The sequence below is a fragment of the Callithrix jacchus genome, chromosome 20 (assembly GCF_049354715.1).
Source record: "Callithrix jacchus isolate 240 chromosome 20, calJac240_pri, whole genome shotgun sequence".
NCBI classification, from domain to species: domain Eukaryota; kingdom Metazoa; phylum Chordata; class Mammalia; order Primates; family Cebidae; genus Callithrix; species Callithrix jacchus.
The window spans coordinates 30429078-30454987 of record NC_133521.1 but is presented as its reverse complement, the minus strand read 5'-3'; the positions used below and the strand labels follow the sequence as shown (position 1 = coordinate 30454987).

Here is a 25910-nt window from a genome sequence, read left to right as displayed (position 1 = left end):
AACAGCAAAGTGAGACTATCTGGGGGGCCAGCAGCCTACCAAGCTGAGAGCCTCAGGGGCTGACAGCTTTCCAGGCTAAAGGCCTGGAGCAGGTTCTGATTCACGTATTTATTCTGTCTGAACAGGTGACTATTATTAACAAACAGGTGTTCTGTACTTTCCCATAACTAAAAAATATACCAAGTAGGCAGCTGTTACCTGCTCACCACTGATTACAAACTAAAAGATATTCTCCATGAGGGAGCCACAGGGGCAGGGTAAACTTAATATTTCTCAACATCCCTTGCACTGACTGCCATGTCTCAGAGACCTGCAGAGACTGTCCATCAACTGGGAAGGCTGGGGTGAACCCTAGCCTTCTGAACTCTCCTCTGGCCCCAGTGAGAGACCACATCAGCCACTGGTTTGCTGCATGACCAGTGGGTCATCCCATCCATCTCTAGGCCTCAGTTTCTCTAAATGTAAAACCAGAACTTGGACCCTTTGGCCGAGTCTCTCCAGGCTCTAGTGCGTGGAACAGCCCAGGGGAATAGGGCTGGCCGGTTAAGGGGAAGAAGTTTCCTGCTTTCCCCTCTCACCAAGGTGTGGCTTGGGAGATCCAGGGACTGCTTCCTCCAATGCCCAGCTCCCGGCATGCCTGGTGTGGAACCAACTTACGTGATGGCATCCCTAGAACACTCTGCCAAGGTCCTGTGCCATGTCATGAGCTTTCAGACAGGAATGGCTCCTTAGAAATACTCAAGGCAGCACTTCCGGCCAACACCAGCACTCAAGCTACAGAAAGCCAGCACAAAGCCAGTGTGTCTATGTGAGGGTGTGGCCTGTGGGGTGTACCATGTGTATCTCTAGGTGTGTCTGTGAATGTGGGGATCTGCAGGGTACACCATGTGTGTGTCTATGTGATGTGTGTGGGGGTCTCTGTGTGTTTATGTTGTATGTCTATGTGTGTGTGGGAGGGGTCTGTGTGTATGTCTGTGTGTGTGCATGTGTGTCTGTGTGTGTGCCTGTGTGTGGGGGTCTGTGTGTATGTCTGTATGTGTGTGTGTGTGTCTGTGTATGTTGGGGGGTTTGTGTGTCCGTGTGTGTGCCTATGTGTGCATGGAGTCTATGTGTGATCTGTGTGTCTGTGGATGTGGAGATCTGTGGGGTGCACCAGGTGTGTATCTATGTATGTGGAGGTCCATGTGTGTCTGTATATGTGAATGTCTGTGGGGTACACTGTGTCTATGTGTCTATGGGAAGGCCTGTGTGTGCATCTTGCTTGTGCCCCCTGGAGAGGGATTTGGGGGCTTCCTGCATGTGTGCACCTGTGCATGACTGTGCATGAGGTGTGCATACACTCAAACCACCACCCCCTTCACCACCTCTGGGTCAGGCTCTGGCTGAGCCTTTCCTGGCAGCAAGTAATTCAGGCCTCACAACCATATCTGGGAAGCAGGTTCTCTATCACCCCATTTTACAGATGATCAAATGGAGGCCCAGATATATGAAGACACTTCAGGCCTCAGTTTTCTGATCTGTGTGCCTATATAATTCAGATTAAATTCAATTTGAGTAACACTGATTGGGGCCCCACGCTTTCACAGCCCTGTGAACTTAGAGCAAACCTACAGCAAATGTAAGGGTGGGACCACATCATTTGCGTGATTGATAATATAACTTGAAATGATACAATTTCATGGCCATGAAAAGTTAAGCAATCTTGCTTCTAAAGCAGCAATCTTACTTCAACATTTCCTTTCCGAGTAATTTTTAAAATCCCTTTTTCTCATATGAGAAAATCAGCAGAAAGATCAGGGAATTGGTTTCAAGAGTGGCATCCATTATATATATACATATATATAACTCAGGAGTGACCGAAATGCTAATGAATAGTTCTGAGGATTGTTCTTTTCAACTGTGAAACCAGAATCACTCACCGTCTTTATCACCATCACGTAGGGCTCAATCACAGTTTGAATTGTGCAAAAATGTTGGAACTCACCAAGTGAATCCCGGGTGCTGGGGGCATCGTTGTTGCATTTCTTTTGCTACTGCCCCTTAAAATCCCCAGTGGGAACAGGCCTGTACTATGCCTCAGTCCCACTGCTCCCATCCTGTGCCCACAGATGCCTGGGGGACACCTTCAGGATGCCTCTCCCTGCTCTCACCTAGATGGGTGATTGAAGAGAAGGCCCCAGGAGGAAGGCAACCAGGAACAGCATCTCCAGGAGAGTCTTCATGCCCAGGAGGTGCCCTCTGTGCTGGGTGGTGAAGATGATCTGTTCAACCCCACGTCCTCCTGCCTCCCCACATCGCTCCCTAGTCCAGCACACGTGGAGAACACGAGATGATTCTGCAGGAGTCCAGATTTGGAGCATTTGTGGTTTTCCAGTGGGTGTCCAGAGGCGGGAAAGGGTGGGTACAGAACAATGATGATGCACAGCTCCTTCAAGGGGGACATGTGTTGACCCCTGCATTAACAAAAGCCCAAAAAGCGCTCTATCCTGAACTTAGTTTACCTATCTGCTGTATCTCGTAGGCTGGGGAGCTTCTACCAACAGTGGGCCCTGGGCAGTGGGCAGGTGGAGGGTGGGCAAGAAAGGCAGGGGCAGAGGAGATGCCTTAACCAAGCCCCGCAGACAAACTTTGGGTGCCAGGTGACCCCTCAAGTGGTAGAGAGATGGCTGGATGTGAGCAATTGGGTGTCTGTTGGGAATAGATGCCTGGTGCCACAAAGAAAAATTAGCCCTGAGAGAAAGGATCTTTCAGCAAAGCAATGTTTACTTCCTGGCTGCAGGAAGGGTACCCTCACTAGCCATCTTGCCACAAGAGTGTAATGAACAAAGGGAAACACACAAATTTATTCCTTATGCATTTGGGGTTGTCCTTACTGCTGTGTCTGATCTCCATTGGCTGGAGCCAGACCTCACAATCTAAACTAAAACCCGACTGGCTAAGAACTTAACACTTTTCTAAACAGATAATAGCAATGGAGAGCTGGAACATACCTGTGAGCACGTCCAGCACAGATACCTTGGTTAAAGTACAAGGACATAGAATGGACTACATGCCTGTAAGCATGGCATGTGTAAGGGCTACATAGGCTAGGGCTTAACAAAGTTATTAGCACACTTATTCTTTAATAAGAAAGACAACTTTAAAAAGGAATTTCTCTACTTCCCACAGACTATTACACTATGGTATTATAATCTTATGAGACCACTATCATACATGCAATCGTTGTCAACTGAAAAATTATTATACAGTGCACGGCTGTGTTTAGACTGGACAAGCCTTGGGTGCCAGGTGATCCCTCAAGTGGTAGAGAAATGGCTGGATGTGGGCAGTTGAGGGTCTCTGGGGGAGGGTACACAGCTGAATCTGAGTCTGAAACCAAAATAGATTTAAAAGGCTGGGCACTGACCAACGAAAGCCCAGAGGCTGATGGGATGTTTGTCTCTATCCTGTCCACATGTTCTGTTCCATAGATCTGGGAGCCAAGTTCCCAGAATAGGAGGACGTCATGCCTGAGGTCACAGAACAGAGAGAAGGAGTTGGTGGGAAAGAATGATGCCTCACTTCTAACAGGGCCACACCTGGGCAATTGGAATGAACACCCGACCCATGTCCAGACTGAGCCAGGTCCTGAGCAGTTTCCATGAGCCCCATGTGGAGCATCCTGCCCATCCCACACCCACAGTCTCACTGCATATGGGTCACTTCACCACTACCAGAGAAAATGACAAATTATCCACTTAGGTGTCCTGTTGACCAGAAGACAGATGGCCACTGGTGTCAGCCCCCCACCCTAGCTCTCTCAGAGTTAGCACTGCAAACAGCTCCAACCCCCAACTGTGGAGGCAAGAGAGTTAGTGGGGAAGCCTAAGGGGGTTGTGAGTATGAAGGGAGAGTTTGGGGAGAGGGAGGAAGGACGGGGAGGATGGGTTTCAGGGGAAGAAGACAGCAAGCAGGGAGAGGCATAGCTGGCAGTGGCCGTGGCATCAGGCCCCTGTGGCACCTCTCTGGAACCCTGGAAGAAAGTGACAACCCCCATCAAGGCTCTTCTGAAGTGGGGTTTGTTTTCCTTCTGGCGGTGCCCCCTTGCAGACACCGCCATAAATGGCTGCTGTATTCTGTTCTCACAGGTGAGGACACTGAGGCACTGAGAGGGTACAGTACCTACCCAGCCATGTCCAGGTAGCCACTGGTGCCCCAAAACCCAGGCCTGCTTGATATCTGAGCCTAAGCCCTGAGACAGTGTCCTCCTCTGTGAACGCATGACAACCTTATCAGGCCCACATCATGGGTTGCCCTGACATTCGAGTAGATGGCAGATGGGGCAGGCTTTGCTCCTCCCTCCTTTCCTGCAGGCCCAGCTGCAATCTCAGGGGGCTGGAACTGCATCAGTGCCACTCAGAGGGTCTCCATGCCCACCTGCCCATGTGGAACCTCCCTGGACACCACATTGCCCCATTGTGTGACCTCGGCAGTCCAAAGCCCTCTGCTGCTCCATCAGGTTGGTGTGCAGCTGGCTGCATGGGGCCTGGTCACTCTTCAGTGTGAGATCCCACAAGAGCTTGTCGGGCCTCAGGGATGTTCCTTGTAGAGTTAAACCTGGACTGTGTGGGGGGCACAGCCAGGACTGTGGATCTGGAGAATATGCGGCCCTCCCTTGTACCTGCTCATACCTACAGGTTCCCCTACTGAATAGGGCTGACTTGTAAAGATAAATTGCAAGCCTGCACCTATGGGTTTGGTTTGCTCTCCTTTTTTTCTTTTTTTTTTTTCATTTGAATGAGTTGCCTATGTTTAAAAATGTTGAGAGCAGGCCAGGCATGGTGGCTCATGCCTGTAATCCCAGCTCTTCAAGAGTCCAAGCAGGAGGATTGCTTGCTCCCAGGAGTTTGTGACCAGCCTAGGCAACATAGCAAGACCCCTTCTCTAAAAATAAAAATAAAAAAATTAGCCAGGCAAGGTGTGATCCCAGCTACTTGAGAGGCTGAGGTAGGAGGATTGCTTGAGACTGGGAAGTTGAGGCTGCACTAAGCCATGATCACTCCACTGCACTCCAGCCTGGGCAACAGATCGAGATCCTGTCTCAAAAAAAAATCACAAATATAGGCGTTGGCAATAAAAATGACAGAGAACTCCAAGGGCCTGTCCCTCAAGAGAAACACACACACACAAAATTAGCAAAATACTGTCACAATCAACTTTATTAGAACTCTGGAAAACAGCCAAATATTTATAGCAACCAACTGAATTCTTTTTTCTCAATCAATAAAAAAGCAACTGAAATCTGAAGGAGAGCTTTGTGGCATCTTGATTTGCCCTTGTCCCACCCCTTCCTCCCTAGCTCAGTGGCAGTCTTAAAGATGGCAACCCTTGTTCTTAATGGGGGTTTCTGATGCCTGCGGGAGCAGAGCAAACCTTGTTCTTAAATAATTATGTCTGTCTTCACCTCAAGTGGCTCCTGAAGGACCAATACAAAGCACTTACCTTTATTTCACTTTATTTGGAACTCTCTCAGGGCAGAGAAGCATGCGCATGGAGGGAATGTGTAGAAAATATTTAAAGGTAAATGAACCAGCTGCTGCCACCTAGGGTAAAGAATATCAGACAAGGCAAAGAATACAAATGCTGAAACACTGAAAGGAAAAGCTGGGGAGGAAAAGCTTTGGGACCAGGAACTTAGAAAAGCTTCCACATATTCCTAGGAATGTAGAAGGCCACATGCATGTCTAGGCTAGGCACATACTCACAAAAAATCTTGGAATGCCCTAAGCTGTCACTGCTGGCTGAACAAGTAAGCAAGTAGGAAGTGTGCAAGTAGGAAGTGTGCAAGTAGGAAGTGAAGGTGAAGGTGAAGGCAGAAGTGTACACCACACACTGAGTGTTGAAGGCATGCTTCAACTTAAACGCAGAGCCCAGATGTAAAGAATGGGAGGTTGATTTTTCGTTCATTTGTTTTTTCTCTACAGGAGTTTAAGAAATGCTCTATCAAACAACTAGCTGATTACTAAGTAAATGAAACAGAGACTTCAGTGAACACACATGCCAAATAATAGAGTCTTTAAAAAAATAGTCTAGAAAGTCACAAAACAAACTACAGCCCACAAGAAGTAACAATGACTAAGGTGGGAAGAGACTCCAGTTTTAAGTTACCACATTGTAATATTCAAGATGTATGCTTTTCAACAACAAAATATGCTGCACACAAAGAAATAAGAAAGTCTGAATCATTCGCAGGGAAAAATGAAATTCATGGGGAAAAAAAAATCTGAATTATTCTGTAAATAATTCACAGGAATCTAAATTCTTCCATGGAATAATTCACAGAAACCTGAATTATTCTGTGAAATAATTCCAATGTCTGGGAGGAAGCTATCCTCCTGCCTCTGGCCTCAAGCTATCCTCCTGCCTCTGCCTCCCTAAGAGCTGGGATTACTGGTGTGAACCACCACACCTGGCCCAACCAATTTTTGTAAAGCGTGTCAAGATCATTCAATGGAGATCAAATTGTACAACAAATGGTACTGGGACAACTGAACATCCACATGCAAAAGAATGAAGCTGAATTCTTAACTCATACTATATACAAAAAAAAAAAACTCAAAATGGATGATCAATCACCTAAATATGAGCTAAAACTATAAAACACAAGAAAACAAAGAATAAATCTTTGTGACCTTGGATTTGGCAACGGTTTCTTGCTCTGACAACAAAAGCACAAGCAACAAATTAAAAATAAATAAGTTGGATTTCACCAAAATTAAAATTTTTTTTGTGCCTTAAAGGGCACTATCAAGAAAGTGAAAAGACAAATCCACAAAATTGAAGAAAATATTTGAAAACCATATATCTGATAAGGGTCAAGCATCCAAAATACATAAAAACTCTTACAACTGAACAAACAAAAGATAAACAGTCTCATTTAAAAACTGGCAAAGAATTCAGGAACAGTAGCTCATGCCTATAATTCCAGCACTTCAGGAGGCCAAGGCAGCTGATCACTTGAGGCCAGGAGTTCAAGACCAGCTGGGCCAATATGGTGAAACTCCATCTGTACTAAAAATACAAAAATTGGCTGGGCCATCGTGGTGCATACCCCTAATCCCAGCTGAGGCACGAGAATTGCTTGAACCCAGGAAGCAAAGGCTGCAGTGAGCCAAGATCACACCTCTGCACTCCAGCCTGGGTGACACAATGAGACTGTCTCAAAAACAAACAAGCAAAAAATGGCAAAGGTTTAACTAGACATTACTCCAAAAAAGATACACAAACAGCCAGGAAATATATGAAAAGATGTTCAACATGATTCATTATTAGGAAAATGCAAATCCAAACCACAAGATATTACTTCATGCCCACTAGGCTATAATCTAAAAATTTTTAATGGAAAATAACAAGTGTTGACGAAGATGTAGAGAAACTGGAACCCTCATACATTGTTGACATGAATTTAAAATGTTGCAGTTTCTGTGGAAGACAATTTGGTGCTTCCTCAGAATGTTAAAGATAGAATTAACATATGACCCAACAATTCCACTCGGGTGTACCCAGAATTAAGAACAGATGTCAAAAACATGTACACAAATATTTTTAACAGCATTATACACAATAGCCAAACGATGGAAACAACCCAGATGTCTATCACCTGATGTATCATTTAAAAAGCAGGGCCTATTCATAAACAGAAAATCATTCAGCTATAAAAAGGAATGGATTTAGCAGGTCATGGACTCTTAAAAAACAAAAAAAGAGAATGGAGTCCTGATACATCTTACAAAATGGAGGAATGTAGAAAACATTAAGCTCAGAAGCCAGTCATAAAAAGTAACACACTGAATCATCCATTAATATGTAATATACAGAATGAAAAAGTCCATAAAGACAGGAAGGTTTGTGACTATCAGGAACTGGGAGAAGAGGGACATAGAGAGACTGCTATATGAGTTTGAGATTTCCTTTTGGGGTGATTAAAAAGTTCTGGAACTAGATAGTACCGATGGTTGCACAACATGGTGAATGTACTAAATGTCACTGGATTGTACAGTTTACTCTTTAAATTTTCTTTAGAGACAGGGTCTTGCTATGTTGCCCAGGCTGGTTTTGAACTCCTGGCCTCAAGCTGTCCCCCCGCCTCTGCCTCCCAAAGTGCTGGGATTACAGGTGTGGGCCACCAAGCCTGGCTATACTCTTTAAAATGGTCAAAATGGCAAATGTTATGTGGTGTATATTTTACCAAAATTTTTGAAAGACATTTTAGAAAAAAATGCAACTGCATGGGGAAAAAATATGAATACTGTTTGCATCTTTCAATCTTTACATCTATGTTCATGGTTTTTGATTGCTTAAATGTTGCCAGGCTTTCATTTTATCTTAGCTAATACCTTGTACAAAAACACAGCAAGCAGGTTTAAAAAAAATTTATGTGAACCATAATAAATGCATTTCTGCTTGTGGCATAAAAGAAATATATATTTAGTCTTTGTCCCAAGTTCCTGGAACTTGTAAAACCTTTGCAATTCCCAAACACTGTCTTCTGATATTCATAATAAGCACCTTTTTGTCACACCTGGGTTTATGTTAATGAGACTCCTGGTGGGCCCCTAGATAGCATCAGAAAGGAGGCTAGTTGCCAGAGGAAGCAACCATGTGCTTAGAGGGTTGGAATTTTCAGCCCCAAACCCTGACATCTGCAGAGACAAGCTTAAAAATGAGTTATTCACTAATGGCCAATTACTTAATCAATGCTGGGTATCTAATGGAACCTCCATCAAAACCCTAAATGATGGGGTTCAGAGTGCTTCTGGATTGGCCAACATATCCTGTGCTGGGTAGTGAACCCCAATTCCATAGGAACAAAAGCTCCTGTGCTTGGGACCGCCAGTCCTCACCCCAGGTACTTCTTCATCTGGCTGTTCATTTGTATCTCTGACAACAAAATGGTAACAGTAATGTGCTTCCCTCAGTTCTGTGCCATTTTAGCAAATTACTGAGCTGGAAGAGGGCGTCATGGGAACCCCCAATTTGTGACCATGTCACAAAGAAGCATGGTTAACCCAGGGACCCTCTACTTATGACTGGTGTCTGAAGTGTGGGGCAGTCATGTGGAACTGAGCCCTTAACCTGTGGGGTCTTCACTAATTCTGGAAGTAACTGTTAAAACTGTAGGACACTGAGTTGGTGTCTGCAGAGAACAGGAGAATCGTGTGAAAACCAACACATTTGGTATCAACGGTCTTATGAAAAGCAGTTTTTCTTTACTACCAATAACAGGTGATGATACAGATACAACCTGTGATAACCCTATTTTCTCTATACTCAGTTATACTGTCCTGATGTCCACAAATAGATTCTGCTGTATGATTTATTGAAGAAACCACCTAAAAATGTTGAAATTGTTCAAGAATTCAGGGACTTTAGCTAAAACTGTTCAAGAATTCAGGGACAATAAATCCTTAACATGCAAAAAACGAGACAGAGAGAAATTTAAGATTTTTAAAAATCTGATTTCTAACATTTTGAAGACTCAGAATATTTGGCATTACTGGATCTGCTTTCCTGCCTACCCAGATTTGCTACAGCTGAGGCTGCCTTCTTTAGGTAGGGCATGCACTCTTCAATTCTCCATCCTCCCTACTCCTTGTTGTCACTCTGACAGCCTCATTCATCTGACTGTGAGGACATTTGAGTATCTCTGGGCCTGCATGGATGCTTATGAAGATTTGGAGTTGGCTGGTCATGGTAAGTCTCATTTACTAGCAATTGCTTTTCTCCTGGAACATGAGGATCTGAAGGAACAGTGATGCTCCCAGTCCAAGTATCTTAAATAACTGTACCACATTCAGAAAACCTCCAGTGGTTCATCCTAAACTAAATGATTAGCTTCTGTTCTAAGGAGCCTAGGGTCCAGAGAGAGCCTTTGCCTTACAGAGCTCACAGGTGGGCATGGTAAAGAGGTGTGTGGTGCCTGAGGGAGGGCAGAAGTTATCATGTCCTTGTCTTGCCTGTGTTTTCTAGTCCCCTTCTTACTACTTACTATTGGGCCTGCTCTTCTTCAGCTTCCTGATACTTAAGTTTGCCTGTTCCTTTTATTGCTTACAATTTTTTTAAGTGGTGAGACATTCCCTTCTAAAAAGTATCTTGAGGCTTCCAGGATTTTCATCAGAGACCTTGAAAAGCACCAATGAGATCAGGAATCCAAGGCAGCTACCTTCCTTCAGGATCTGAAAAGTCATGTTTGTGGAAGAGTTCCAGTTATTACAAAATAGGAACCGTGTAACATGCTAATGTGTTGAAAACATTTTATACTTATATGAAGGGCATCTACAGTAAATGTTATCTTCAACAGCTGAATAATATCCCATGTATGCATATTTAACAATGTGATATGCAAAAAACTTATTAACTCCTTAGAGTACTACTGAGACTAAATATCTCTTCTTATTTTAACATTTTTTTTGAATCTGTTTAAAAGCTGCCTGTTAGTGTGTCTAAATTACTTACCTTTAGATATTAATGTTTTAAGAGATAGGGTCTCACTGCCACCCAGATAGCTAGGACTGCAGGCACACACCACCATGCCTGGCTAACTTTTTAATTTTTTGTAGTGATGGGGTCTTGCTATGTTGCCCATACAGGTCTGGAACTCAGGGCCTCAAGCAATCTTCCTGTCTCAGCCTCCCAAAGCACTGAGATTAAAGGTGTGTGCCACCATGCCCAAGTACTATACTTTTATATCACAAATTTCACAAAAGTATTTCCACATTTTGTGCTTTGTCTTTTAAACTTTAAAACAAAAAACATATAGAAATATTTAGTTTCTAGTAGTCAATTTATCAGTATATATCTTGTGGCTAGTTTCTGGCTTTCACCTAATGCTTAGAAAGGTTTTCTCTATTATATGAAAATAAAATACGTACTCAGATCTTTTTCCTTTTTTAAATAAATCTTTATTACTTTTCATCTTTTCAAAAGTAATGCATGCTTGTTGTCAAAAATTAAACAAATAAATTAAGGTAGGTAGAGTAAATATCTTTATTATGGGTTTTTCTATCCAAGAACAAGGCTTCTCTCTCTCTCTCTCCATTTATTCAAATTTCCTTTGTAAAGTTACCCTCAGGTGAAGACTTAAATTTCTCCATACAAGTCCGCCATAACTGTTTATTTCTAGAAAATCTACTTTTCTTGATGCTACTGGGAATGAAATATTTTCCTTCATTATATTTTCTAAGTCCTGTTGGTACAAAACAAAGCTATTTATTTTTGGATGTTTCTCTTTAACTGGTCATCCTTTCCTGATTAAAAATTGAATAGAATTAAAAACTGTTTCCATATGAAGACTCTGCCATATTCATCCCCTCTTGGGGGTTTTTCAATGGATGAATCTGATGATACTTGATCCATTTTGGCATTAACCTTGAGAGTTTTCTACATCCTTCTCATTATTAGGATTTTCCTTCACTATGGACACTCTGATGCTGACTGAGCTGGAAGCTAAACCTGAATGCTTTCCCACACACATTACACATATATGGTTTCTTCCAAGTGTGGACCGTCTGGTGTATAATGTAGTCAGAACTAAAGCTGAAGCCTTTGCCACATTCCACACATCTGAAGGGTTTCTCCCCAGTGTGGCTTCTCTGATGCCGAATTAAATGGGCATTAACATGGAAGGCTTTTCCACACTCTTTACACTGAAAGGGTTTCTCTCCAGTATGGATTCTCTGGTGCACAATATAGTTGGAACTACAGCTGAACGCTTTCTCACATTCCATACATTTGAAAGGTTTCTCCCCAGTATGTATCCTCTGATGCCTAGTTAGTTTGGCATTGATACTAAAAGCTTTCCCACATTCCTTACATTGAAAGGGCTTTTCTCCAGTATGGATTCGGTGATGATCAAGTAGGTTTCTTTTAGAAGTAAAGCATCTCCCACACTCATCACATTCAAAAGGTTTCTCCCCAGTGTGAATTCTCTGATGCCGCATTAGTTTCCCATTAACGCTGAAGGCCTTTCCACACTCATTACACTCATAAGGCTTCTCCCCAGTGTGAATTTTCAGATGCTGTCGAAATTGGGAGTTACACCTGAAGGCTTTCCCACATTCATTACACTCATAGGGTTTCTCACCTGTGTGAATTCTCTGGTGTTGGATTAACTTCCCTTTGACACTAAAGGCTTTTCCACATTCAGTGCATTCATAGGGTTTCTCACCTGTGTGGATTCTCTGATGCTGAATGAGTTTTGTATTATTACTGAAGCCTTTTCCACACTCCTTACACTGATAGGGCTTCTCTCCTGTGTGGATGCTTTGATGCTGCCTAAGCTGGGAGCTGCACCTGAAGCCTTTTCCACATTCATTACATTCATAAGGTTTCTCTCCAGTGTGGATTCTCTGATGTTGAATTAATTTTGCATTAACATTGAAAGCTTTCCCACAGTCATTACACTCATAAGGTTTCTCCCCAGTGTGGACTCTCTGATGTGTAATATATGCAGAACTACAGCTGAAGCCATTTCCACACTCCTTGCACTGATAGGGCTTCTCTCCTGTATGAATTCTCTGATGCCTACTTAGGCTTCCATTAACACTGAAGGCCTTCCCACACACCTTACACTGATAGGGCTTCTCCCCACTGTGGATTGTCTGATGTGTGATATAATGGGAACTGTAGCTGAAGCTTTTCCCACACTCCACACATTTGAAGGGTTTCTCCCCACTGTGAAGTCTTTGATGCCAAATTAATTTCTCATTAATGCTGAAAGCTTTGCCACACTCCAAACATTGATAAGGCTTTTCCTCGGTGTAGTTTTCTTGATGTTGATTAAGCTGAGAGTCACACCTAAAGGGCTCCACTAATTCTTCACATTTGAAAGCCCTTTCCTCAGAATTAATTATTTCATGCTTAACAAGTTTTGTATCAAAGCTGATGGCTTTCCCCAGGCCTGTACATCCAGAGGGCTGCTCTACAGTGATGGTATGACACGAATATGAGGTTGGACTTTGACTAAAAAAACACTCCGCCATGGGGCTTGTCTCATCTGTCACTGTTCCATCAATGGTGTTGCTTTTTTCCTTCTTTATATTTCCTGCAGAGTAGAGTTCCTGTTGTTTCTCCAGAAGAGAGGTTTCTAAAAAGCCTGTTTCCTGGGAAAAGTCCCTTTGAAGTTCAAATGATACATCCTCTTTCCTGTCATACATTTCCTTTGTGAAATCACTGTCAGTCTGAATATCTACTACAAAAAACAGAAAACATAAAATGTCATGCAAGAGAAATATTAGAAAAAGAGAACTGTGCTATAAAAGACCATAATAATCAGGGGGCTCCCTAAAATCATGGGACTAGGTCAAAGAACCTTGGGTTTCTCTATAAGGTGGGATAAGTAATATGTAGCTAGTAAAAGAATACAATAAATCCATATATGCTGACAGAAAAAGACATCCAAGATACAATCAAATGGAAAAACAAGTTGAAAAAACAGTATATAGTATATAGATTTTCATCTGTATAAAGATATAAAAGGCAGATATACATATTTGTACATATCTAGAAAACTTCTAGAAGAATCCACCAGAAACTACACAAACTGGCACAGGAAGTTTGGTGGACTTGCTTCCCCTTTTTATATTTTCTGTACTGTTCTGAGTATGTGTCAATATTATAAAGTAATAATAAAAAAAATCACCAGTCTCAACTGTGCCTAACGCAACGCCACTGTAGAGAAAATAACCAATCACATGAAGGTTAAAAGTGACGGCTGGGCACCATGGCTCACACCTATAATCCCAGCACTTTGGGAGGCCAAGCCAGGCAGATTACCTGAGCTCAGGAGTTCGCAACTAGCCTGGGAAACACAGTGAAACCCCATCTCTACTAAAATAAAAAAAATTAGCCAGGTATGGTAGTTCCAGCTACTCGGAAGGCTGAGGCAGGAGAATTGCTTGAACCCAAGAGACAGAGGTTGCAGTAAGCCAAGTTCATGCCACTGCACTCCAACCTGGGAGACAGAGTGAGACTCTTGCCCCCACCCCCCACCCCCCAAAAAAAAGGGACAGCAGTGGAATAAAACTCTAGGTCTTGTCCACCAGGTCAGCATTCTTTTCATCACACCATGCTTTCCTACATCCTGCAGTTTCCTCTTAGTTGTTCCTACAGCACTGAATTCCTTACTAAAAAAAAAAAAAAAAAAAAAAAAAAGGAAAATGCTGAAGGAGGGAAAGGCACAGGATCCAACAGGATGTGGCAACTTGGGGGATGACAAGAGTCAGCAGCCTCAGGAAGCAAAATAGAAATAATTTTGTTTCCTTCCTTAGAATGTTAACTGTGGAACTTCCAAAATTCCTCCTTCAACTTCATTTCTACTTTACACAGGTTCTATTTAAGGCCCATCTCATCTTATCTCTTCCCATTCCTCTCCAAGTACTGCTGCAGTAATCTTGCCTTTTCCTTCACTTCTTCCTCCAAACTTAAACTTAATCATTCCCTAAAAGTCTTTCTACAATCCCAGTAATCTTTAGAACTAGAACTACTGATCTCTGCATTTGTTCCCAAATTTCTCAAAAGCTTAGCCCCAAAATGTTGCCTCATGTTGTTTCATCTTTCATTATTCCTCAACCATATGTAATATGCCCCCTCCTCAATATTTCATAATTGCCCTCAATAAAACCCTCCAATGGCCTGGATTCCCCAGCAAGCATTTTCAAATTAATATTGGTCTTTTCTCAACTAAAAAAATAATACTCATCCTTTGCTATACACTGAATGTGTCCTCCCCACAAATTCATATTCTGAAATCCTAACCCCTGATGTGATTGTTTTAGGAGGTTGGGCTATGGGAGAACCCTCATGAATGAGATTAATGCCCTTAAAAAAGACCCCAGAGAGCTCCCTTCCTTTCCACCCTGTAAGCATACTGTGAAAAGATGGCTGTCTATTAGCCAGGAAGCAGGCCCTTGCCAGACAGAACCTGCCTGGACCTTGATCTTGGACTTCTCAGCCTCCAGAACTGTATGAAATAAATTTCTGTTGTTTATAAGCCATCCACTCTATGGCAGTCTGTTACTATAGCCCAAACTGACTAAGACATCTATACTATCATATGTCTAGTCACCATCTCTGGAATCTATTCCTGTTTTGCTGCACTCTCACCAACACTGAATATAATTTTTCTCAATATGATAGGTAAAATACCTCTCTTTGTTTTAATTTGTATTTCACTGGTTTCTACTGAGGGTGGACATTTTTCACATTGATTTCACATTTGTACTTAGGTGGACCAGTTACTTATATTCTTTGCCAATTTTTCTACACTGGTTACTTTCTATTTCCCACTGGTTACTTTCTATTTCCCACATCCTATTGGGTGGCATATGTCAGTATCCCTCCTCCCTTTTTTCTTTACTAGCACATCCTCTATTATTTTGAAGTCACAAAATTTTCCTGTCTTACAGTGAGGATGGCCATTTGACACAGTTGCAGCAAAGGAAAGACAGATATCATTGGATGGGCTTCTGAACATTTTTAAAAAGAAAGTCAACACTGCTGCCATGGGCCTCATGCCCTTCACTGTCCCTTCTGCCTGCCTAGAGCCTGTTTGGTTCCTCATCCCAATTAACCTACACACATTAACTACAATGTTTCTATCCCCAGCTAGGAGCATGATGGGTGCCTGGAAAGGTCAAAGACTTCAGGAGAGTCAGCTGCCTACACAACGAAATCCAGGCTCCTTCGATTAAGGACCTCACAATATCACTTCATTCCCTGTGTTTGTCAAGCACATTATGTGGCAAACTCTCCATTTCCAAAACATGCCTTCCTTGGTCATATATCATCTGATAGAATGATCAAAAGGAATAAAAACCCATAGAAACCATCTATGAAAAATGAAGACTCACTGAAAAAATGCAAGAGAATCTCACAGACCCTAAATGTAAGAAATAACAGGGGGCCTCGGGGGCGGGGGGGCGGGATGAGAAGTCATCTGGCAGCTACTCTGCTGGCACCAATTAGAGCCCTGCTCCTTCAAGTGTGATCTGGTAACTAGAAGTACTGGCATCACCACCTCACCAGGGAATGTCACAGAAATGCAGACTCCTGGCCCTGCTCCACACTTACTGCATATCTGTAAGACCTCAGGATTCACATTCACACTTAAGAAGCACAAATCAAGAGCACTTTCTCCCTTCCACATTATTTTCCCCATGTACAGCTGTCTTCCTCAACGCCAAAGTAAAAATATTAAACTGAGCACGCACTATAAGCCAAGCACTTATATGTGTTATCTCACTTAATCCTCAACCCACAAAACTAGTACTATACTAACCCATTTTCAGAGATGAGAACACGCAAATAACCCACTCAAAGTCACACAACCTAGGAAGCAGCACAGTTGGGAATGGACCTCAGAAAAGTCTCCTCTAAAGACTGTGCTTTTAACCACTTCTGTCTGTGTGAAAATGCTGTTAATTCTGTATCCTCCACACTAAGTGAACAATGCTTAGAAATGGCAAGGATCCCCAAAATTGCTGAGTCTATTAATTTTGTCTGAGAAAGGCAGGATTCCAAAATCAGGACTGAAAAGAGTCAGAATAAAGGATTTGGAAAAAGATGTATCCTTGCAATTAGACATAACAAACTTTGAAGACAGAAAGGACTGTACCTATCTCTATGAATTATTAAAATTTACTCCAACTTTACTCTGTATGACTGGCCAATAAATATAGCATGTTTACACGTTGCTAAAGTTGGCTTTCAGCTTCAAGTGCTACACTCCAACAGAATGGGAAATATGTACCTCCCTTACCAGTCCGGAGGACATGGAGGCCTGTTCCTGCAGCCAGTGGAGATGGGCCCCCCAGCTCACCTCCTCCCTCCAGTTGTGAGATCACAGCAGGTTTGAGAAGTGGAAATCCTGGTTTGGGAGAGGTAAATAGGAGAGACAGATGAATAATCTTCCACAGATAAATTCCTAAGTCTCTTCTCAGATTGTCTCAGTAATGGGAGGGAAGGTAAGAGCCCCAGGAGGTCCCACGCCTAAGGACTATGGGAAAGTATGTGGGGCTTAGGAAGGACTAGAGAGACCTTGGATACTTCCAAGGGCTTTGGGAGGCAAGTGTAGGGGTTGAGGGTTAAGGCTTGGGAAGGTGTGGGAGAGCCTGGGAAGGGCCCAGACTGTAGGCCTAGGAGACCTCATGCAGGACAAGCCGGGAGATTCTTCCCAAAGGGATACCACTTTTTGACCTTGGCCTGAAATATCCAGAGTACACTGAGATCCTTGAAAAGACTCAAGATAGGTAAGATGAGAGGGGACCTGAAGATGCCACTGTGGAACGGGTTCTCATTCAGTAAAAGATTACCAGAGATCTCACCAGTAACCTGTAAGGGAGAAGCAAGCCAGGAACCCCAACTGGCCGACTCCAGGTTCCCAGGGGAGAGAGGTCTTACCCAGGGAGGCCACATTCCCATAATTCTCCAGCATCACATCCCTGTACAGGGTCCTCTGTGCAGGGGACAGGCCATCCCATTCTGCCTGGGTGAAGTACACAGCCACATCCTCAAAGGTCACCGACTTCTGAAACAACAGGTTCCTGCTGCCCTAGGGCCAATTCCATGGCTCAGGCCCTAAGTGAGGGGCAGAGGGCAATATAAGGGCTTGGGGAGGGTGCTTGTGAGAGCACAAAATTAATATTAACAAGGGAAAGATCTCAGAAAAAACATCAAGAAGGTAAACTACAGGGTATCCACCTTCTCCCACAGCAGGGAAACCTCATGCCATTTTTTACACAAATAAGAGGTAACATAAGACAGGCTGATAGAAAAACATTTTCCATAAGCAAGTGCCTAAAGCCAACTCCACTCTTTTAGATAGGCTGCTCCCTCCTGGCAAGCACGGGGTCGACCGACCAGCCACTCCCCTGAGGTCTTGGCTCCCCTGCACCTAAACACAGCCCTGTTCTGCTCCCCGCATCATCCTCATCCTCACATCTCAAGCCACCCCTAAAGATCAGCCATGGCTTCTGTCTCACCCAGCCCCACCTGATTCCCCTCAAAGACCCCACAACCAAGGGGCTGTGCAGCCCCTGCTTGAACACCTCCAGCCAAGGCTGCTTCGTGATGCCCAGGCTGCAGGGTCTCCTGGAAAATCAGAAATTTCCTTACCCTCTCCCATTCAAGTCTCAAACTTTACAATTCTCCGAAAACTTTACTGTTTCTCCGGGAACATTTGGGAAAGCAGGGAGACGGGCCTTCCCACCGGCCAGCTACTCTCCCCTTTCCATCAGTAAGCTGTGTGGTTGGCACAAGCTCCACCACTCAGGGATGCTGTGTGTCACTCCCATGCCCAACCACCCCTCTTGGGTAGCTGTGGCCTCTGCCAGGCTCACCCTCTGCCCACCTCAGCCTGCTCTAACAGCCATGGGGGCTCACTGACAGGGATCTGCCGTTCAAACTCTCTCTGCCAGGAGGTGTCTTTGTGAGCCTACTGACCTCCACCCATCAGCAATTCTAGCCAAACTCTAGGTGTTTCTGTGAGTCTGCTTTGTGTGACCTTGAACAAGTCACTTCTCTGCACAAAATGTAATGTCTTCACTGTGTACCGCCACCACCACCTCACTACATTGGCACTTCCTTCTAAACTTACGCCTCAGCTGGGGCCAGAATCACCCGCACGAGAAACCTCGGCCGGAAACCTGGGGATTGTTCTTGACTTGCCGTCTTCCTTATCACCACTAATCCTTTGACTCTCTGTGTCCGAAAGATTTTTTTTTTTGAAATGGAGTCTCGTTCTGTCACCCAGGCTGGAGGGCAATGGCAAGACCTCAGCTCACTGCATCCTCTGCCTCCCAGGCTCAAGCAATTCTCCTGCCTCAACTTCCTGAGTAGCTAGGACTCTGGGATTCTTCTCTGTGAAGTGATCACCTTGCTTTTGAATCTACCTTAAAAATTATTCCATACACATCGCAAATCTGACCAAGCTAACATCAGCGGTTCCACAGCTGCCTTGTGGCTGAGCAGTTTCGAATCACACAATAACTCTGTGATCCTGGGGAAGTTACTCTACTTGCCCCGGATCACAGAGTTATTTGGTAGAAAGAATACAGCACAGCACTTATCACACACATAGGGCAGCAGTCAGGACCAAAAGACCATACAAAGGGCTGAGCATGGGGCCTGCAGCATAGTAAGCCTCAACGATACAACTGGTGTGACTGTGGCTATATTGTTCCCAACGTGTAGTACATGGAAGTCCATGGATGAGCTTCAGGGGATCCATTAAGTCCCTGAAAGTGTATGGAAAGTTTGGTTTGCAGGTTCATTTTTCTGGAGGAGAAGGGGGAAAGCTCTTCTCAGAGACCTGAGTCCGCATCCTAAGCCTTGAAAGCTTCACAAGAACAATGAGACACTCCATCCCATGGGACTCCCTGTCTTCCCCCTCCCTTGACTCCACTTCCTGTGACCTTCCTTTTCTCCTGAATTAGAGGCACAGCCATCGTTCTCTGATCTGGTCCTGCTATTCCTCTTCCCTACATCCCCACCACAGATAGCCCAATTCTCTGCAGACTGTCCTCCATGCATAGCCCTGCACAGAGCATCCCACGCAGGCGGCTTCCATGTCCCCACTCACCCAGAGCCCTATGCTGGCGGTGCTCCCATACAGAGGAGCAGAGACCCTCAGTGTGCAAAAGACCACCACCCTCCTGCTCTCCCACTCACTCTCCCACTGCCTCCGCTTGCTACTGTCCAGGTCTCTGCCGCCCTCCCTTCACACCACCTCTTTCCCACAAATTCCAGTTCAGCAGGTGGAAGCAGCCATCATCCCAAGGTTCACCAGCTCTCCTCAATTTTTTTCAATCTGAAACTTCCCAGAGGAAGAGCTGAAGGACCCACAGCTCACCTGGGGCCAGGCTGTCAGGTGTATGGCTGCCATCCCCAGGTCTCCCTCTCAGAGAAGGGCTGGAGCTAAAGAGAAATAAAAAGAGGGACAAGTATGAGGCAAGCCACCTCTGCCAGAGCAACATAGCCCCTCACAGAAAATGCAAGACACAGGCAGCTTGCATCCAAATGGGAGTGTGAACAGGAGCCGCCCAAGAAAGGAATGATCTGTTCACTGGCTCAGTGCCTAGGACTTCAGGCTATGACACTGAAATTCACTGCCAGGAACCCTAGGACTTTACAGTTCTGACACATATCACACAAACAGAAGAGTGTATATATAAAATGTAAAAATAAATAAACAAAATAAATCAAAAAAGAAGAAGAGTGTATATAAGACCTGCCAGGCACTGAGGCTCATGTCTATAATCCCAACACTTTGAGAGACCAAGGCAGGTGGATCACTTGAGCCCAGGGGTTCAAGACAAGCCTGGGCACATGGCGAAACCCTGTCTCTACCAAAAATACAAAAATTAGCCATGGGTGGTGGCATGTGCCTGTGGTCCCAGCTACTCAGGAGGCTGAGGTGGGAGGATCACCTGAGCCAGGGAGGTCAAGGCTGCAGTGAGCCAAGATCACACCACTGCACTCCAGCCTGGGTGATGAGAGTGAGACCCTGTCTCAAAAAAATAAAAAATAAAAATAAATAAAATAAAATGTATGCAGAACCTAAAAAAGAAAGCAGAGAGTCATGTATCAACAATTCAGTTCAAGAAATAGGACGGTACCAAGATCATTGACTTATTTCTCTTTCTCAAAACAAGCATCATCCTCAGTATCACAGCAGGAGAAGCTGGGCTGGCTGGGCTGCAGCCCCAGTAGACAGGCCTGGGGAGTCAGGCCCTAGGGAGGCAGCACCCGGAGAAGAGGGCAGCTGCTCCCCAGAATCCTGCCTCATTTCTTCAAAGCTCTGAATGTCCTCAAGAATCCTAACACCTCTGGAGAGGTCTTGGGAAGTCGGTCTCCTACATGGCCCAAGCTGTCCTTAGGAAGCTGAGCTGGGCGTTAGGGACCAGGCTGTCTCCCATTCTTTCCAGTCTTCTGATAGTGAATGAGCCAAGGCCTAGACTTCTGCCTCAGCTCCTGAGAGGAGATCACTGTAGCAGCCAGAGTCCCATGACGCAGCACCTCTTGTTTATTATATTCAAAAACACGCGGACTGGTGATTTTCTGACTTTTACTGCTCCTACAGTCAGTCTTGAAATTACATTTTCCTAAAGTATCATTCATTTCTTCCAGGATTTCAACTTTACTAGTATAGAGTTGCAGAAAATACTGGTTCAAGATTCTTTCCATCTCCTCCATATCTGGAGCTAGTTTGCTTTTCCCACTTCTTCTTTTGAATATATGTCCTTTCCAGACCTTTTTCCTAGGGTTAGGGTTACGGACTAAACATTTATGTCCCTGCCAAATTCATATGTTGAAGCTCTAGCCCCCAACGTGACTGTATTTAGAGATGGGCTTGTGAGGAGGTAATAAGAATAAATGAGTTCCTAAGGGTAGAACTAAGGTCCTAAGGTTAAGTGAGTTCCAATAGGGCTGGTGCCTTTATAAGGAGAGACCCAGAGCCCATGCACCCACTCACTCCGTGTCTCCTCTATGTGAGGATGCAATGAAAGGGCTACTGTCTATAAGCCAGGAAGACAGCCATGGCAGGAGCCGAAATCAGCTGGCACCTTGATCCTGGATTTCCAGTCTCGGGGACTGTGAGAGATAAATACGTTGGTGAAGCTGCCCAATCTATGGTATTTCGTTATGGCAGCCCAGGCAGATTAATACAGTTAGGCTGAGCAGTGGTTTGCTTATTTTAATGTGGTTTCCTTTTCTCTTCAAGGAACCAGCTTTTCCAGTTGAGCAACACTGCTTTCCTCTATTTGTTTTAAATTCACCAATTCTGCTGTCTTCGTTTGTTCTTTCAGTTCTGCAAGGGGCAGTTTAAGTACCACTCCAATCCTCTTGTTCGATCCTTAGTCCAGTTCTACAGAGGCTTTAGTCAGTTTTGAGAAGGTGCAACCTACCATGATCTTCACAAGGACCTACACCACCTATGTCTGGTTCCTGCCCTGGGGCTTCTCTGGTGTCCTGTGTGGGACACCTGTGGAAACCTGCTGGGCCCTGAAATGCAGGGGTGTTAACACTTATGGGATCCCTTGACCAATAGGGTACAAAAACCAATGGAGAAATGTTTCCCCTTCAGTCCCCCAGCGGTGCAGCCTTAAGACTCCAAGGCTCCTCAAAGACCCTGCAAAGCAGAGCCTGTTGAGGGCCGAGTGTACCTCGTATCAGAGTGGGAGAACTGATACGCATCCTTGTATCAGTTCTCCCACTCTGTTTCACTCCCCTTGTCTTTCATTCTGCCCCTGTGACCACATTCCTAAATAAGTTCCTACATACAAATCGTTGTTCCATGTTCCACTTTTGGGGAAACTTAAGACTACAAAGGCTTTTTTCCTACCTTCTTGAGGCTGCAAGACTTATTTATTTTCATTCTTTTCTGTTTGGCAATTAAAACCTATAAGGCCACAAATTTTCCTCAGAATATGCTATTTGCCACATTCCAGAGGTTTATATATTTCATGTTTTAATTGCTATTTTACAGTCAGTTCGCAATTCTGTTTTGTCTCTCACCTAGTAACTGTTTAGGATAATTTGCTGTTGTTAATTTCTTCTCTGTTCATAAGTTCTGGCTTTATTGCATGATGACTATATAACCCAATCTACTAACTTCTGCTTTCCACATTTTTCAGGATTTTTGTGACTCAAGTATCTATTTAAAAATATATGGTATCTGGTGTTTAAAGAGAAAACTTTCTCTTTCTGTGATGGGAGAATATATAACTCCATTTTTAGATAATAAACAAATTCTACCAATTACATATGTAGTGTGATGGATACCCTGCTCAGCTAGTCAAGGTTGTACAGTCAAGGGTGTACACCTGCTGCCTGAACTTTGACAGCCAGGCAGTGAGCCAAGACCACAGGGCTCAGCAGAGGAGCAGGTGTTTGCAAGAGTGCAAATGTTCTAGAGAGTATATGAGAACCTACCAAGAAAAGTCTTGTTGTTTAAATTCAGTAGGCAAAGAGCCAGAAAATTAGCTTAAAAGTACTTAGAGACGAGGGGCACCACAGATCTCTAAAGCTGTCCTGATGCCATTCAACAGTATGTACATAAGTCCTAATAAATTCATCCACTTGCCAAGCTGGACTTGTCCAAAGCATTCTTTGGCTCCTTCCCAGTTTAGAGGAAGGTTTTTAAAAATATGATTCCAGGTTTTTTCTTGTTATAACATTCTATAGATTTTCTACATAATCTGAATTACTTTTACCTAATTAAACCAAGTCAGCCAGTGAAGAGCTAACTCTCACAAAACACTGAGCTCTGATGTGTCATGAGCAAATCCATTCAAATGTTTCAGAAATGAGTAATTCTAACATGATGTAAACTGTGGCAGAGCACAGCAAAATAAGTTTCCCAATTCTTTCTGTGGTGCCAACACAATACTGATAAGAAAAACTATAGACCAGTCTCATTTATGAATTCTAATGCAAAAATTCTATCAAGGAATAGGCTCCAGGAGTTCATTGAAGTAATACATCATGAGTAAGTAGGATTATCCCTTGAAGATAAACCAAGCTCAATGTTAGGATACAAATTAGTATATTTTTCACATTAATAAATCAAAGACAGATAAACACACTGTCCATCTAAACAGATGCCAAAGGTATTTAACATAATTCAACATTCATGCCTAACTTTAAAAACTTACACCCTAGAGAAATTCTCATATGTAGGAGGTACGTACAAAAATATTCATTATCAGCATTATTTTAATAGCAAAACACTGAAAACAACCCACATGTCCATTGATAAATTTTCATACAGTTTTTACAATGGAACATTACCCAGAAGCTACACAGAATGAATTTGGGAACATAATATTGAATTATGTGAGTCACTGATTACTTATACACACAATGGTGCTATTTATATAAAGCTCAAAAACAAAAAAAGTTTAAGTACATTGCTTACAGATACATGCATATGTAATTGTAAAAATAATAGGGCTACAATTAACACAAAATTCAAGACAACTTTTACCTCTAGGGGTGGGAGACTGGGAGTTGGAGTGAGGAAGAGGAACACACTGATAAATTCAGCAGTACTGGCAATGTTCTGTTTCTTAACTGGGTGGTGTGTTCATGGATGTTTTTTACTACTATATAACACATAACATATAAATATATATTTTTAAATAAATACATAAACCAGCAAAGATGGGGTAAAAGGGAGGACCCAAAATGTAATACAAAGAACAGCCAGTGTGGCTAACTATAGTACAATGAACATAACCATACTTAGGTGGTAGGAAAGAAAAGTAAGCAATTTTGGAAAACAGTATTTTGACTAAAACATCCTAAGATTAAAGACAAAAAGACCTGTATCCAAGTACTGTACTTTAGGTAGTGAATTTGCTTTTCATGGGGGTATGAATTCGCGATTCTGAAACTACTAAATATATTCTAAAACTGACTGAATTCGTAATCACGTTGTAGACGTCATTCCCAGGTCACTGTCACCCCAGAGCCAAGAAAAGTAGGGCTGAGTTACCTTTTGGGACTGACACTGCTCCAGGAGACAGTGTCCTCCAAAAGCCGGGCTTCTTCTGCTGCCGGGTGACTGGGAGGGGCAGGTCTAATTCATGACCCTGTATCAGAAGCCTGGGAGCAGACGGTCCATACTTGGGATGCACATAGGTTAATGTTCCTGCCAGACCTCAACTCGTCAGAAGACTTGCAGTATCATCTAAGGCCGCTTCATGCCCACAAATATTCCACCCTTTAGCTGCACCACACATCTTCCCCCAGCAGACAAGTGCTAAATGTCCGGGGCCTCGTGGCTGTGACAGCAACACAGGTTTCCCCTTCCAATGGGTGCAACCTATTGGGCCACAAAGACCAAAGCTGGAGTCGAGGAGCGCAGAAGAGCACCCCGGGCCGCCTCCCTGCTCCCTCTCCCAGCCTGGGCCTCCTGGCAACACAGGCCACGGGAGACCCAGCTCCACCCAGGGTAGGAGTGCGTCCCAACCGGACCCAGAGCCCAAGGAACAGGGAAAGACGCACGGCACCCGCAGTCCTGCACTCACCCCCGCAGCAGGCGGCTCCCCGGCGCTGCCGGAAGTGCGTCACCAGGAGGCCCGGCCTCTCTAGGAGCAAGGTCTCTTCTTCTCGGTGTTGCTCTCTCCGGGTCCCCTGTGGCTGCAGCCCGATCGATCCTCCGGTTCGGGTCTGGCCCATGCTGACTGTTAGCCCTGGGTGATGGGGCAGGCAAGAATCAGAACCAAGCGGGGACCCAGCCTGGGAGGTGAAGCTGCAGGTGCAGTCTGGGAGTCTGGAACTGGACCCGGGGATGGCGCGCTGTCAAATCCAATGCCCCCTTTTCTAACAAATAGTTTGTGATGTTCATCGTACATAATGGCCTAGAAAATCATACATAACATACACACCTACATATTTAAAACTAATGTTATACGTTAAGTGTTATGAAAGAGAAAAAAAAAGAGGAACGTCATCTGTCGTTTAGAAACACATACTTCAATGTGTTTGGTCATGACTGTTGCAGGAGACCTAACAAGGTGGTCCAATAGTCGCCTTTACACATAGACGCTGCCCGAATGCCACAGCCACAAAGCTGTGACTTATATTGTTTCAAAAATCACAAAACTGATCCAAAACGGCAAACACTTTTTGGCGAAATTCTGAATGAAACACAGAATGATCTTCTCTTGAGTATACAATAATTACATTCCTGAAACATCAGTGTATCTTAAAACTGTGCAAAAATGCATGTGTTTATCCAGAAAACAGGTTTAGATTCTGATAATTTCGAAATAGGATTTTCACCTACCTGAATGTTCAGCAAGACATTTGAAACTGTGAACATTTTTTCAATGGACAAGACTGTCCTTTTCATTGCAGGATCCTGGCTC

General features: G+C 43.9%; 1 protein-coding gene and 1 long non-coding RNA gene across 31 annotated transcripts; one reads left to right on the top strand and one right to left on the bottom strand.

Annotated features, from left to right (window-relative positions):
* Positions 1 to 9126: 9126 nt before the first annotated feature.
* LOC118149761 (uncharacterized) lies at positions 9127 to 15771 on the top strand. The gene is made up of 3 exons (XR_004737466.3): positions 9127 to 9264; positions 9650 to 9732; positions 15643 to 15771. It is a non-coding gene; the product is annotated as an uncharacterized LOC118149761 (long non-coding RNA).
* Positions 10918 to 25105, bottom strand: ZNF23 (zinc finger protein 23). Of its 30 annotated transcripts, none has more exons than XM_035282554.3 (7): positions 25068 to 25105; positions 24533 to 24862; positions 19886 to 19950; positions 17437 to 17613; positions 17233 to 17314; positions 16796 to 16903; positions 10918 to 13228 (listed from the first exon to the last, which is right to left on the bottom strand). In XM_035282554.3, the coding sequence occupies exons 4-7, from the start codon at positions 17455 to 17457 to the stop codon at positions 11436 to 11438; spliced, it is 2004 nt and encodes a 667-aa protein (XP_035138445.3). In that variant the 5' UTR covers positions 17458 to 17613; positions 19886 to 19950; positions 24533 to 24862; positions 25068 to 25105; the 3' UTR covers positions 10918 to 11435. The 30 variants fall into 30 exon arrangements, with proteins under 30 accessions (XP_035138445.3, XP_078213784.1, XP_078213780.1 ...); XM_078357658.1 differs by having other exon boundaries at positions 10918 to 13225; positions 17437 to 17563; XM_078357654.1 differs by having other exon boundaries at positions 16787 to 16903; positions 17437 to 17563; positions 24533 to 25105.
* Between the last annotated feature and the right edge of the window lie 805 nt (positions 25106 to 25910).